Source organism: Cynocephalus volans, chromosome 5 (genome assembly GCF_027409185.1).
Source record: "Cynocephalus volans isolate mCynVol1 chromosome 5, mCynVol1.pri, whole genome shotgun sequence".
NCBI classification, from domain to species: domain Eukaryota; kingdom Metazoa; phylum Chordata; class Mammalia; order Dermoptera; family Cynocephalidae; genus Cynocephalus; species Cynocephalus volans.
Window position 1 is genome coordinate 143,961,332 of NC_084464.1, and position 14,564 is coordinate 143,975,895.

General features: G+C 37.4%; 1 protein-coding gene across 4 annotated transcripts in view; it reads left to right on the forward strand.

The window, feature by feature from the left end:
- The window catches only part of UTRN (utrophin), a 473,290-nt gene that overhangs the window by 159,090 nt on the left and 299,636 nt on the right, over window positions 1–14,564 (forward strand). For all 4 annotated transcript variants that reach the window (XM_063097714.1, XM_063097711.1, XM_063097712.1 and 1 more), the window contains 6 exons: window positions 3,027–3,140; window positions 3,804–3,959; window positions 8,219–8,389; window positions 10,318–10,497; window positions 12,435–12,569; window positions 13,864–14,013. In XM_063097714.1, coding sequence (XP_062953784.1) covers window positions 3,027–3,140; window positions 3,804–3,959; window positions 8,219–8,389; window positions 10,318–10,497; window positions 12,435–12,569; window positions 13,864–14,013 — 906 coding nt within the window. The remainder of the gene's footprint in view (window positions 1–3,026; window positions 3,141–3,803; window positions 3,960–8,218; window positions 8,390–10,317; window positions 10,498–12,434; window positions 12,570–13,863; window positions 14,014–14,564) is intronic.

Consider the following 14,564-nt stretch of genomic DNA (forward strand, 5'->3'; position numbering starts at 1 on the left):
GTATTCAGATCTTGGTCTTTATTTTCATGGGGCACACTGCCTCTCCTAGAACTCAGCTTGGTCAGGGTTATGTGCAGGATTTTTAGCAGTGAAAACAGTGTGAGTTTTCAGATTCCCATTGGATCCTTTTGACCCTGTTGGGATGATCAATTGTTCTGCCTGGCTTGATCGTATCTGTTACTTTCTTTTTTCTCACATCAAATGTAAGAGCAAGAGAAGGAACAGGTGCATGTGAATTGTATGTGCCATGGGTCTGCGTGTGTCAGAGAGGGTGGGAAGGAGGGAGGAAAGCAGGTGTTTGATGGCATAAAACTTCTCATACACCAGTGACTGGGATAGTGAAGGCCGCTTTCTTCAATCAAAGCAGATTGTGATTAAAACCTCCTTGGAATATAACGTTTCCATATAAGTTTAGAAAATCCATGGCCCAGGAGACTATCAGTTTTCCGCATTCAAAACTAGAGTTAATGAATTTCCCAGTTATACGTCAGTAATGCGTTCTTAAAAGGTTCAGAATGGAGATGAACCGTGCAAGAATCTGTGGTGACAAGTTAAATGGGCAATTTAAAAAAGTCATCTTTCACGAACTCTATAGATGTATTCATGCTTTCTCTGTTTTCTGCATTGCTGTCTTGTTTGAATGCCAGCCCATCTCTCCATGAGCATGTCTTCCCAAGAAGTCTTCTATGATAAGATCTTAGAATGCTGGTGCAAACACAGGAGAGACCTGTAGCTCATTGCAAATACGTAACAGTAGCATGGGCCCGTGTGGATGGTGACAGACAGGCTGGAGAACAGAGGAACAGGAAGTGCACAACATCATGAAAAGGGCTTTCGAAGCTTTGCTTGGAATAAAGGGGATGTGGAAGTGCTTGGGCAGGATGGTACAGTATTCAAAGAAGAGATGGAAAAGCCTAGCTATAGAAGCCCTTTCTGTTTTCCATCTCCATTGGGGAATGGTCCTCAAAACCAGAAAGTACAGAACAGTCATTATTGAGAGTATTAGAGCCTGAACTGTGAGTCACATGGAAAGATCACTCAGTTCCTCTCGATACACAAATCTGCATCCCATGTAACAGTGGGATTTTTACCCTCGATCTCAGGGGTATGTTATGATATTGTGAGAAATTACCAGAACAATGGAGATGGATAAATATCCTAATTAAGAGGGAATATTAGTTTGTACAAGCTAAAGATCTAAAGTGAGTTTGATGTCAGTTCCTGGCAAAGCTGTAAGATAAATGACCACGTAGAGATCTTATATGTGCTTAGGAAAGACTGTGGTGGTCACCAGTAATCAATGTGGATACCACTGGTAAGCCTTCCCCAGACTCATTTCCTTCAAGTACTGCTTTCTTTTATTCATTTTTTTGGAGGAGGAATACTAGATTATTAGATACTCAGAGTGGTAGAATCTTATACTTGAAGGGGCGTGCATACTCGCTCAGTTCAAAAAATGCTCACAAATGATCATTCCTAGCAAGTCTTGATTTCAGCAAGATATTTGGGATAATCTCCTATAACTGTATCAGAAGAAAGTGGAAAACTAGTTAGATGCTAGTTTTATGTAGATTCCCATATTTTGGAAACTATGCCAAAAGTTGGCCAATTAGTGAATAAGGTTGTGTCCTCATGGGGTAATAGGTACTGTCGTTGGCTTTATTTTTCACTAACAAAAACCCAAAACTCAACAACAACTAAAAACCCCAAAGAAAAAGGATACCTCTCTGTCAGATTTGCAGATGAGAGAAAGCTGGGAGGCGTAGTTTGTAGGAAAGTGGAAAGATTAAAAATTCAGATTATTTTGTTGGCTTGTCATTGTTATATTGTTAACTATTATTGTTAATATAACAAGGCAAAGTTTAATGTTAATAATTATCAAGCCCTGAGTTTATTACACAAGTCAATTAAGCAATATCTGATAGGGGAAACGTGTTTTGAGGTAATTAATGGGAATTTTGGAGTTTTAGTTAGCTGTAATATTATGGATAATATGTGTATTAAAAAAACAAAAAGAGCAAAAACAACCCTATAATAAGGGGGAAAGAAACGAATGTAGTTTCCAGAGCATGTTGATCATAATGGTGTGTGCAGTATGTGGAGATCATGTCCTAGAGACATCATAGAAGAAATTGAGAATGTTTAGCCAATACAAGAGTTGGGAAAGATGTGCGTGCCTTCAAATCTGAAGGGATTTTTTGAACAAGATAGTAAGTTTGTCTTCATTCCGAGGATGAACAAGAAGCAGAGAACTGAAGAAGGTACAAAGAGACACATTCAGCTCAGTACTAGGGAGACTAACATGTCAGACTGACCAAGGATGGAATGGGAGGTCTTGGGAAGATATGACCATCGCCGATTCTAGTATCGGAGCTCAAGCTGGATCTACTTACTTGCATTCTTTAAGGCCTATTTCCAATGTCACCTCCTCTCTGAAATCTCTTTCTCTCTGCAAAATGTTTGCTTTCTCATTTGTTTTTGAATCCCCAGCACACAGTAACTAGATTACACTGGGTGAAAATGGGGCTGAGCAGCGGACTGTCCCGGGTTCTCAGATAATGAGACATGCAACAGCAGAGCTAAGAACAATCTATTATGTTCCCTTAACTGTCCCATTTGTTTATTCCTGCTTCGAGTAGCTAACTTTAGGAGAAAATGTGTTCTAAATTACATGAAAGTAAAAGATTTTTTAAGCTTATTAAACCCACAAAAGCATTTTTTCCCTGTAATTTGAATGTTTATTCATAGATATTACTTACATTTAAGCAAAATAGCTTGGTTCACTGGAGAGTGTTTTGAAATGTTTAGAATGATTACTAAGCTGTCATCTCTTGAGGATTTTAGTCAGGAATGAGGAAAATGATTATTGTCAAAGTTAGAAAATTTAAAAATGGAAATAAAATAAATGAAAATGATGCTATCAAAGTTTTGAGAAGTTGCCTTTTTTCTAATAGCAATAGATCTTGGGTTGTAGTAGGTTGAATGTCACTGAGTAATTTCCCCCTCTGTTATTGTGTTCAATTTAGGCTGATTCAAAAGTCATTGAGAAGTGGATGGATGGTGTGAAAGACTTCTTAATGAAAGAGCAGGCTGCCCAAGGAGATGCCGCGGGCCTGCAGAGGCAGCTTGACCAATGCTCCGTGAGTTCTGCTGATCTGGGGAACCTACTGTCATAAACAGCGTTTTCTTTTTCTTTGTTATTTGCTGCTGTTATTAAACTCGTAAGAATATGACATGGCAGTAAACCTAGATAAAATATCTTTCATTGTAAAACCTTTTTTATTTTACAGCTAATAAAAGACTGACAGATTATATTCATATTTTTATTTTTGGCTATGATTATAGAATTTTGGGTAGAAAGAACAAGAGCAATTTTAGTTCATTAGGTACTGCAGTCTTATGTTACAGTGACAGTCTCAGTGTAATAATTACCAGTTATGTATTGCTTTTATTGTGCCACATGGTAAGAAATTAAGAAAAAACATATTTAACAAATGAAATTTGCTAGTACTACTACATGCAATTTATATTTGGTGACATCATCAGGCTTCCCTAAATTAATTAAAAGCACTATTCCCTGCTGAGGGAAGTCAAGTATTTCCAATCTAATTTGGCAGATGGCTATATGAAGCACCCAGGTGAAGTGAATTTCTTAAGGCATAATATTTTTTAAGTAGTTAAAAGTCTTAACTCCCAAGCAGTCCGTTCTAATCATATTTGCAGGGATAAAAGCAGACGAATTATAATTATGGCATCCACTTATATAGGAACAAACTCAACATGGGCTTGTTTTATGTGTTCAGGCATTTGTTAATGAAATAGACACAATGGAATCATGCTTGAAAAACATGAAAGAAATAGAGATTAACTTTCGAAGCTGTCCAGTTACTGGAATCAAAACTTGGGTGCAGACAAAACTAGTTGACTACCAAACCCAGCTGGAGAAATTTAGCAAGGAGGTAAGTTTTTCAATGTACTGTTTGTGGTTTTCAAAAGGTGTAGACAGTGTAGTCACTTGACAAACTAAATTGATTCTATAATCCATCCAGTTTGAAAAACAGTGGACTAGAATAACTACAGCATGGGTCCCAAGTTGGGGCAAGAAAGGGATTTTTTCTTTTTTAATTAAGGGAGGGTACTAATTGTCCAATTTGGCCCAGGACTTACCCCTTATTCTTGTCTTAAATCCAGTTTGACATACACATTTATGGCACCTGCTTTACCCCTAAGACATTTCGGTGTGTTACCCAATAGTTACAGCCATCAATCATTTATTCAGCAAATATTTATTTCTGAGCTGCTGTAGTAAGCATCATTCTAGGCACTGGGTATACAGCATAGAACAAGGAAATAAACCAACTCCTCTGAAGGAGCTTGCATTCTAGGGAGGCAGACATATAATGAATAACATCACATAGAGATAGCAAGGAGTTAGGGTTCAGTGGGTTATTTCAAATAGGTGGTCAGGGAAGGACTTTCTGAGATGGGGATATTTGAATAGAAAACTGAATAAAGGCGGGGATGAGCAATGTGAGGTTCAGGTAAGCACATCCAGGCATGGCGGATAGCAAGTGTTAAGGCTCTGCTGTGGGAATGGGCCTGCCGTGTTCAATAAAGACTAGGGTAGTGTAGCTGGAGTTGAGCAGAGAGGAATTAGTGGGCTGAAGAATGGGAATATTAGAGATCAGGAGGTAGACGAAGGATGGATTAGATAAGGCCTTGGAGGTAAGAATTTTGGATTTTATTTCAAGTATGATATCACACAGAAAGCCATGTGAGCATTTTGAGCAGGCATGTGATGTGTGGTAGGTCTTTTGAGATCTCTCTGGTTTTCATGTGGATAATTTGCTCTGAGAAGGCAAGAATGAAAGCAGGGGCAATACTTATGAGGTTATTACAGTCTTGAGGAGAGAGGGTGGTCCCTTGGACTAGGGAGGTAGTGGTGTAGGTCATGAGCTGGGTTCAGACTATATTTGAAAATAGAGCTGGGACTTGAATGAAGGATTGGATTTGTGGTAGAAGAAAAAGTGAATGATTAAGGATAGCTCAGGATTTCTGCAAAGCTTCCACTTTTGTGTGAATTGTGGTGCTATTTACTAGAGTCATGAAGACTCAAGGAGGAAAAGCTTTTGTGGGTGCAGGTGAAATGGTGATTTCTATTCTGGAAGGGTTAAGTGTGCGATGCTATTAGACATGCAAATGGAGCTTTTCAGCTCTTGCACCCTGGGAACCGGGAGGGGAAAAGGCAAAGGATGCTAAGAAGGGTAGGTCAGTAAGAGCAGAGAAATGCTGAGGGAATGTGGGGTCCAGGGGCCAGGTGCAGAAAGCGTTCACAGTGTCCCATGCTGAGGATTGCTGAGGCCAATCAGAACTGAGAATCAAGCTTCAAATTTGACAAGATGGAGGCTATTAATGACTTTGAGAAATGTGGGTTCAGTGGAGTGGTGGGGAAGAAAGTTCTGTTGGAGAATGTTGAGAAGATAATGGGATGTGGGGACCTGGGACAACAAGTATAACCAACTTTGAGAAATTTCTATATTTGGGGGGGCAGAGAAATGGGGTGGGTTCTGGAGAAGAGGATCCAAAGATGTGTTTTTGTTATTTTTAATGATGAGAGAGAAAACAGGATGTTTGCATTCCAAAGGGCAGGACCTCACTTAGAAGGTGAAAATAATGGTGCAGAAGAGATTGAGATAACTTCTGAAGTGAGGTCTGTGATTATGTGCAAGGGGATGGATCCACCAATGAGGGAATTGCTGGGGGACAGCTCCTCCATGGTGTGAGGGGAAGGCAGCTGTCTGGGTGCGGCAGGAGTGCGGTGCAGGTCTCTTTTGACTGCTTCAGTTCTGTTAGTGGAATAATAGTGAGGTCACATGCAATTGAAGTGAGTGACGAGGGATGAAACATAGAGGAGAAAATGTGAAATACAGGTGCATCCACACTTAGTCCTGTAGGTGGTACACATCTCTCAATCCTATGCTTTTTGGCTAATGTTTATTCGAATAACTTATACTTGCATCACTTAATACTTATTTTATTTTTGTTGTTTTTCCCCAACCTCCTCATTTTGAATATGTTCAAATGAAAAAAAAGTTGAAATAATGGTGCAGGACCACCCATATACTAGTTCCAACATTTGCTAATGTTTTACCACATTTGCTGTCTCTCTCTGTCCCTCTCTTTGCATACACACACACACAAACACACACACACACACACACACACACACACACTCTTCTTTGGGGGCTAGAAATGTACTTTCAACATGAAGTTGTAAACATCATGACATTTCACCCCTTAATACTCTGGCGCTTCTCCCAAGAATGAGGCCACTCTTCTACAAAACCACAATACCATTATCTCACTTAAGAAAGTAATACTTTTATACTATCATCTAGTATGCCAGCCACATTCCAATTTCTGTAAATGTACTATCATCTGATGGCACGCACCTGGAAGAACTGGAATTGGGGAAAATGGTTGGGAGGTGGCAATCGGGAGCAAGGAAGGCCACATACAAATAGAAGTCTGTGTCGGTATCCATCCAGCCATCCACATATAACAACATAGAATTCATTGTGAATTATTATTGATTCAAAGTATGGGAATAAGAATGTGGGAAATCTGTAAGTGTCCTCAGCATGGGAGGCAGCGACGCGTTGTGTGAGTGATATTCTAGAGCAGTTCTAGGCTGTTGTATTTCATTGCCTAGTAAAAATGTCAAAGTAATTTTGGACAAATACAGTGTCGCCAAAAAATTTTTTTTGATTGAAACATAATTGATTTTACTTACCTGTGGGATACCACGTTGAATATCAATATCTGTGTGCGACATGTGATGCTCAAATCAGGACGATTTGTATATTCAGTGTTACACAATGTAATCACTTCATGTGGCCCTTTACTAATTTCTTGCTAACCCCCTGTTGCCAAATTTTTATTCTGCTAAGAGAAGACAGGAATATAAAACAAATCAACGAAAAACCAGTCTATTTCATCTATAAGAGCCATGAAATCATGAAAGAAAGAACATTTTATTTATTTATTTTATTTTATTTTATTTTATTTTTGCAACTGGCTGGTGTGGGGATCTGAACCCATTACCTTGGGGTTATAAGGCTGTGCTCTAACAAACTGAGCTAACCGGCCAGCCCAGAAAGAACATTTTAATGCCAAAAATAGAAAGTATATAATCTCAGGATAATTAATTACAATCTTAAGGTTTTTCTTTAAAGCTCACTACAGTGTCTTTATTTTTCTGATTTCTCTGTGGATTCTTGAAAATTTTGTAACTGACTCATGTTCAGAAAATACTAGTAAAGAGAATTTTCTAGAAGTGAGGCCCCAGAATCAATCAATCAATCAATCTATCTATCTATCTGAAAAGCTCACCAGGTTAAACTGCTGATCAGGAGGCTTGGGAAGTGGGTCGTGTGTGTTGCTGGCACCGGCTCCCAGATTACCGCGTGGGGGCAGTGAATAAAAGGCTCCTGTTTGGTCCCTGTCTGTTTTTATGACTGTGATCCTGTTTGGAGGGGGGAAGCAGGAAAGCCACTAAATTTTAGTTAACCCTTACTCTGGTGAGAGCCATCCTTCGGTTATTGTCAGCTTAGCAGCCTAAGTTACTGAATCAGAATCAGACGAGTATCTATTTTCTAATGTGACTTTTTTGTGTGTCTGCATGGAATATACAAATACAGTAGATTACCAAAGCTAAAATTTTGTAGAGCAGTGTCTTAAGAACATCTTTAATAGCAATCCCCAAGCCCCGTCTTTTAAAAGTGAAATCTTAATGGGGAATACTGTAAAAAAGGACAAAATGGACATTTTGGCTGCTTCCAGGTTTTTTTTTGTAGTTTTTAAAAATAATAAACAATGATACAATAAATTTTCTTGATATATATGCTTTTATTGCCATAGGTTAGATTCTTATATCTGGGATTACTGTGTCAACTCTTATGCATTTAAAAAATTATAATAGATATTTGCAGATTAGATTCATATGCAAAATATGGTGTAGAATCTCAGTTATAATATTGTTTTTCATTATAGTTTATATTCCACAGCATCAGCACAAAACGTATAAAAGGTTTTATTTGAATATTAAAACATAAGATTCTTTGTGGGAAGTTATCTGTGTCTTCAAATATGTAAAACTAGAACTTGACATTTATGTATTAAAATTTGTTTATCTGGGGGAATGGCTTTTCCTTTCTAGATTGCTATTCAAAAAAATAGGTTGTCTGAAAGTCAGGAAAAAGCAGTGAACCTGAAGAAAGACTTGGCAGAGATGCAGGAATGGATGAGCCAGGCTGAAGAGGAATACCTGGAGAGGGATTTTGAGTACAAGTCACCAGAGGAACTCGAGAATGCTGTGGAAGAAATGAAGGTCAGGCTGGAACAGTCAGAGTCTATAGGCTCGATACCTCCCTGCATCCCTTTAAAACCAGTCAACCAGTCAACCCTCTAGTTGTAAAGCACCATGTGTGTGTGTGTGTTTTGTAGTAGGATTTTGAATTTTAAAAAGAAAAAGGAAAGATTTTAGTGGGGAAAGGAAGCCAAGCATGCCCTGGTTTGGCTTGGCCCATGAGTCAAGTCCACAAGGACCCCTGAGATATCTCTCAGGTTAGAACCTTGGGGCGCCACAAAGAGTGACTTAAAAACCTCCAGTGCTAGGTGTGAGGAAGAATTATGATTTTTAAAATTGTGATAAACGTATATAGCATAAAATTTGCCATTTCAACAATTTTTAAGTGCACAATTCAGTGGCACTAGTTACATTCACAGTATTGTGCAACTATCACCGCTATTTCCAAAATTTTTTAGGAAGAATTATTTTTGTAAGAAATAGGAGAGACTTCCAAAGTCAGTTGGGGTTTATCCTTATTTTACCAGGTAGTAATCTTACAGTTAATACATGGGGCACCTATGAATACCAAAATTTTGTTAGAGCAGGTTAAAGTAGCAGTAAGAATGCATCAAGGGAGTTGATATCAGTTGGATTCACTGGATTTATTTCTTGTGAACTTGTATTCCTGTGTCCATAGTCTTGAATACTTGAATATATGTTTAAAAATATAATAAAAGTACTGGGCATCATTCCTAAATTTCTAACAGTGCTTTGACTGTCCTTAAGTGTTTAAGCCAAAGGAGATAATGTATTAAAGGCTATATATTTTTTTAATACTAGAGGAAGCAAATAATGAATGTTATATCCCAAAGATAACTTGCCTGAAAGTGTAACTAAAGCAAATTTCTCTGTGCAGATGTTTAAAAGAGATTACATGACATTCATGCATAATTATGTGAGAGTTTTTCAAAGAATTCATGGAAAAATAGAATTGAAAGGTAATACAAATCTTCCCATGAATTTTTTGAAGTACCCTCATATATGAATCAATGTAAATATGACAAGAGACTTTTGTTGAAGTTGTTTTGCACTGAACAATCTTTTTTAGTGTAGCTGTGTTTGAAAGATTTCAAAACATTCAGTACACAAAGTATTTTAAAGGTAACCTACCATGTTAAGAATTATCTTATTTATTCTCTTCCTTTATACTACAGGCACTGTAGTTCTGTGGTTTTTTTTACATCACTATAAATGGGAGTTTAGGAAAATGAGATTAAAATACTTGATTGAGCAACACTCTATTTATTTTTATTCTTTCAAACAGCTATTAGGAATTTAAAGGCCACTACACTTAATTACTTTCCCCCAACCTAGGGAAGTAAAGAAAGCTAAATGGGAGAATGAAAGTCTGTTTTAGTTTGATTTTCCCGATTGTGAGATTGTTCATCTCGAGCGCTGAGGGAGAGTAAGGGAAGCATTATATCTGGATGAGATTGTCACAGTATATCTTTATCATCTTAGAAATGCTGTTAATTATCAGAATGCTAGATTTTCTAAGAAAAAAATATGTTTAATTATTTGGAGAACTTTTTAAAGGATACCTCTACCATCGTGCACCTCAGTTTTTGTGATCATTTAAAATTAATTCACTTAGATTCTTATCCTGGACCCCAAATTTGAAAATACTTTATGTCAGTAAACATAATTTAGGATAATTTAGATATTAACACTGCTGTTATTATATGAAAATGTTTATAGCAGCTTTGTACATTGGGACACATGAGCGAAATTTTATACTTAGCATTATTTCAAAAACACTCACTAGTGATTACCTACGTAATGTTTCAGTTGGCCAATTAGAATCATCTAGATGTTATAATTTTGGTTTAGTTATTAAAAAAAAAAAAGAAAGGAATTGTTTGCTGAGAAAGGGAGACATTTTTCAAGTTCATCCTTTCTTGGAACAGAGGGCCAAAGAGGACGTGTTGCAGAAGGAGGTGAGAGTGAAGATTCTCAAGGACAACATCAAGTTATTAGCTTCCAAGGCGCCCTCTGGTGGCCAGGAGTTGACATCTGAGCTGAACGTTGTGCTGGAGAATTACCAACTTCTTTGTAACAGAATTAGAGGAAAGTGCCACACACTAGAGGTATGTCATTTTTTCAGTGATGCATTTCTGAGATCCAAACAATATATTGGACTGGCCACTTCCGCATCTTGGAAAAAACTCCATTTCCCCCCCCAAATACTGGATCATAAAGGAAAAGTTGTTTTGGGGGAGTAGGTTTCTAATAAAGAAAGAGGGACTAAAAAAAAAGAGACCAAGATCTTTCCCCAATTATTGGAAAGTTCTTGAGCAAGTTATTTAATATCTTCAGACTTTAGGTTTTTATGTTACAGAGGATCTGTAGGGTCTGTTTCAGTCCCCAAACTCCAGAACACATAGGAACCCTCTTTTTTTGTTTTGTTTTGGCTGGTTGACTAGAAAGAGATGAATTGGGTTTTTTTATTTTGAATGGTGTCTAAAGTTAGAGAGTCATCTGAAGGAAAAAAGAACTTAAACATGCTGGTATTTTGATGGACCTCAAATAAAATACACCCCCCACCCCCTTTCTGGCCATTAGATTCAAGATGTAGATGATTCTATGAGTTTTTTTTGAAAATAAAATTAAGTTTTTGCTTGATTGTTTTTATTTACATCAGTGTGACTTATTATTATCTTGTTGAAAGATTTAAGAAGCATTTCAGTTTATAACAATTTGAATTCTGTTTATCCTAAAACAAATGACTGTGTTGTGGTAAATCCTGAAATGGTAAAAAATGCCAGCTGCAATATTTAAACTAAATTCACTCATCACTTGCTCATTCTGAATTTTTTTGTGCCGAGATCAATTTGTATAATGGAGGCCAGCGAATGAGAAAGCTGCTTCATTAGGGATCAGTCCTGCTTCTTGGGATTGATTCTGAGTCATCTTCCCTTTCCCGTAAGAAAGGAGGTCGCGTGTGTGTCTGAGCAGATTTCCCAGTCCACTTTTTGCTCATAGTAATTTTGGGGACTAGAAACCTCTGTTCCCTTTTAGTCTAAGCCAGGGCTTGGCAAATTATAGCTGGGGGTTTAAATCTAATTCGTAGCTTGTTTTTGTATGTCTGGTTAACTAAGAATGGTTTTTTATATTTGTATTTCTAAAGGGTTATAAAATACACACACACACACACACACACACTGCAAAGAAGAATCTGTGACAGAGACTGCACGTGGCCCCTAAAACCTAAAATATTGACTGACACTTTATAGAAAACTGTGCTGACCCCTTTTCTGGTAAGCCTCGCTCATATGGAGCACAGACTAGAACGTGCTCAGTCAGTAGATCTGACAGAGAACAAACCCAGAAGGCTCTGAGCTGTGTTCTTTCTCCTAAATTTGCCAATCAGATGTGTTCCTCCCATGTGGAATAAGGGAGTATGAATTTATAAATGTATTCATCTTCCCTCCCTCGTCCCTCCAAGGAAACCTTATCAGTGGGGAACGAGTGATTGCAAGTAACAGGGTTAGAACAGTATAAGCCCCTTTTGGGTAAAATGTGGCTCTCTTCTTATGTAGACGTGTCCTCCTGAATTGAGAAAAATGTTGAGAAGCCTGCACAGCCGACTGTTTATACCAATTAGCTCTGAGTTGAAATTGGGTGGGTCCTAGGAGATCTCAATAACCTATGACATTATTTTAAAAAACTGTAATTAGGAGTGATTTTTACCTTCTGTTTAAAAAACAACTAATACTTTTTCTCTCCAGTTTTGTCCTACTAATTATATAGTTTTATTTTTGACATTAAATCAGGTTGTTAGAATTTATTTTAAGGTAGAGCGAGGCAGTCTCTTGCCCCTCCCCCGTTGGTCTAATATGATTTATTGAAGAATTCAGTTTTATCTCATTTTTCTGAAATTCCAGCTTTATCAGTTTCTAAATTCCCATATATATTCACATCTAAATGAAATTATTATTGATTAAAGTGAATGTGCTGCACTCGAAATACTATGTATGGAATGGCTTCTGAGCTAGCTTAGATTTTTTTTCTCTGTGCGCTTTAGGAGGTCTGGTCTTGTTGGATTGAACTGCTTCACTATCTGGATCTTGAAACCACCTGGTTAAACACTTTGGAAGAACGGATGAGGAGCACAGAGGCCCTGCCGGAGAAGACAGATGCTGTCAACGAAGCCCTGGAGGTTGGAACCTGTGTCCTTGGGAGCATTTCTTTGTGTTGCAATGAAACCAAATATGCATTAAAATGAGAAACATAATGCTTTATGAGGACAAACGTGTTTGCTCCCTCAGTAGTTTTGATTTTTCATCCACATGAGAATTTCTTGGTATCCTCAGTAGTTTTCATTGTAACTTGTGTTTTCTTCCATAGTCTGAAGCATTTATATAATCATGCATATTTAGATTGTTGGTGACCCACGCTATCAGCCTCGTGAAGTGATTAGCTATTTGACAATCAGTGCATGTTAGACATGGTAAAGCACTCTAGTGGTTTTCCAGTTTATTTTACCAGTTGCTGGACAAAACTCTGCTCGGTTTATTAGGACACCTGCTCTCTTGCTTCTTCATCAAGTTATTTTTACTCATTAAGCACAGCAATGACTGTGTTTACTGTGGCTTCTAGTCTGTTACAGGTGAGATGTTAAAAGTGAAAAGACAGGAGCGAGTGGACAGTAGTTGAGGCATGGGATCCTGTCCCAGGAGCTTCTCAAATAAAGCAGCACGAGAGACTGAGAAATGAAAAATAGGAAAAGCTTACTTAAAAGAGCATATTTTTCTAATATGAGTGTTATGTGTACATTCTAGAAATGTGGAAAACAGAGAAAAATATAAAGCAAACCCTAAGATAAATGCTTTTAAACATTTTGTGTATTTCTTCTTAATTATTATTATTTTATGTATTCACTCAGATCGGATCAAAGGCTTTGGAGCCAAGGTGGAATCTTAGCTCCTCTTTTTACTGTGTGTATGTAGCCAGCTTATTTAATCTCCCTGAGCTTCAGTTTTTCCATTTGTAAAGTGGGAATAATATTTAGCCCATATGGTTAATTACATTTATGTACATAAAAACGTGCCTAGTATTCTGTATATGTTGTAGAAAAATTAGTACCTACTTTTAGTAATACAACTAATGACAGTTGAGATAACTTAGTTTGTGTAGTACTGTTTTCTGCTTTTAAACTTTGTATCATATCATGAACATTTACCCATATAATTAATGATTATTTAAATTATTTTTATGAAATTACATTGTCATATATCATTTGTGCTGATTTCTCAATTTTATGTATTTATTAGTACCATGATGGATATTTTTGTGAATTAGTCATTTACCTAATTTCAGGTCTTGTTCCTTAGATTTCTAGAAAATGAAATTACTTTAAAAATGGACATTTTTAAGATCTGTGATACATTTTGTAAATTCATTGTTTTTAGTAAATTCTTTTTTTTTTTTTTTCTTTTCTATCCCTGGCCCAGTCTCTGGAATCTGTTTTGCGCCACCCAGCAGACAATCGCACCCAGATTCGGGAACTTGGCCAGACTCTGATTGATGGAGGGATACTTGATGATATAATCAGTGAGAAACTGGAGGCTTTTAATAGCCGATACGAAGATCTGAGTCACCTGGTAAGAACTGGGACAGGCATGAGTACTGATGGGGTGTTTATGATATACAGCTGACCCCAAGCTTTATCTCATATGGAGCTTTAATGTTGGTTAAAGGTTTGATGTTGGTTAAAGTTGGTAACCTCTAAAGCTGGTTACTGTTGGTTAAAGTTGGTAACCAACACTGAAGGGGGGTGTTGAGGGCACTGGAGTACTAGATAAGGGAGAATACACCTAACACCTAAAGGGCAGGAAGAACGTGATGATTAATAAAAAACAATCTTCGAGAATATTTCTACTTGTGAACTATTTAATTTCATTAAGTATCATATTATAGCTGTGTTTAAGAATAGTAACTCATTCTAGTAGGTATGGGGCCATCAGAATTTGATGCAAGTTGCTGTGAAAGCCAGATGTCTTAGATCATGTCCAGGTTGTATCACAATAGCATGTTCGTATCAGTAATGACGGAAAGGACACTTATAGGAAGGTTGGGTGGGTTCTAGATGCTTTCAAACACATATTAAATAATAACTGTTGATGTTTAGACCATGATGCTATCAAGCTTAATC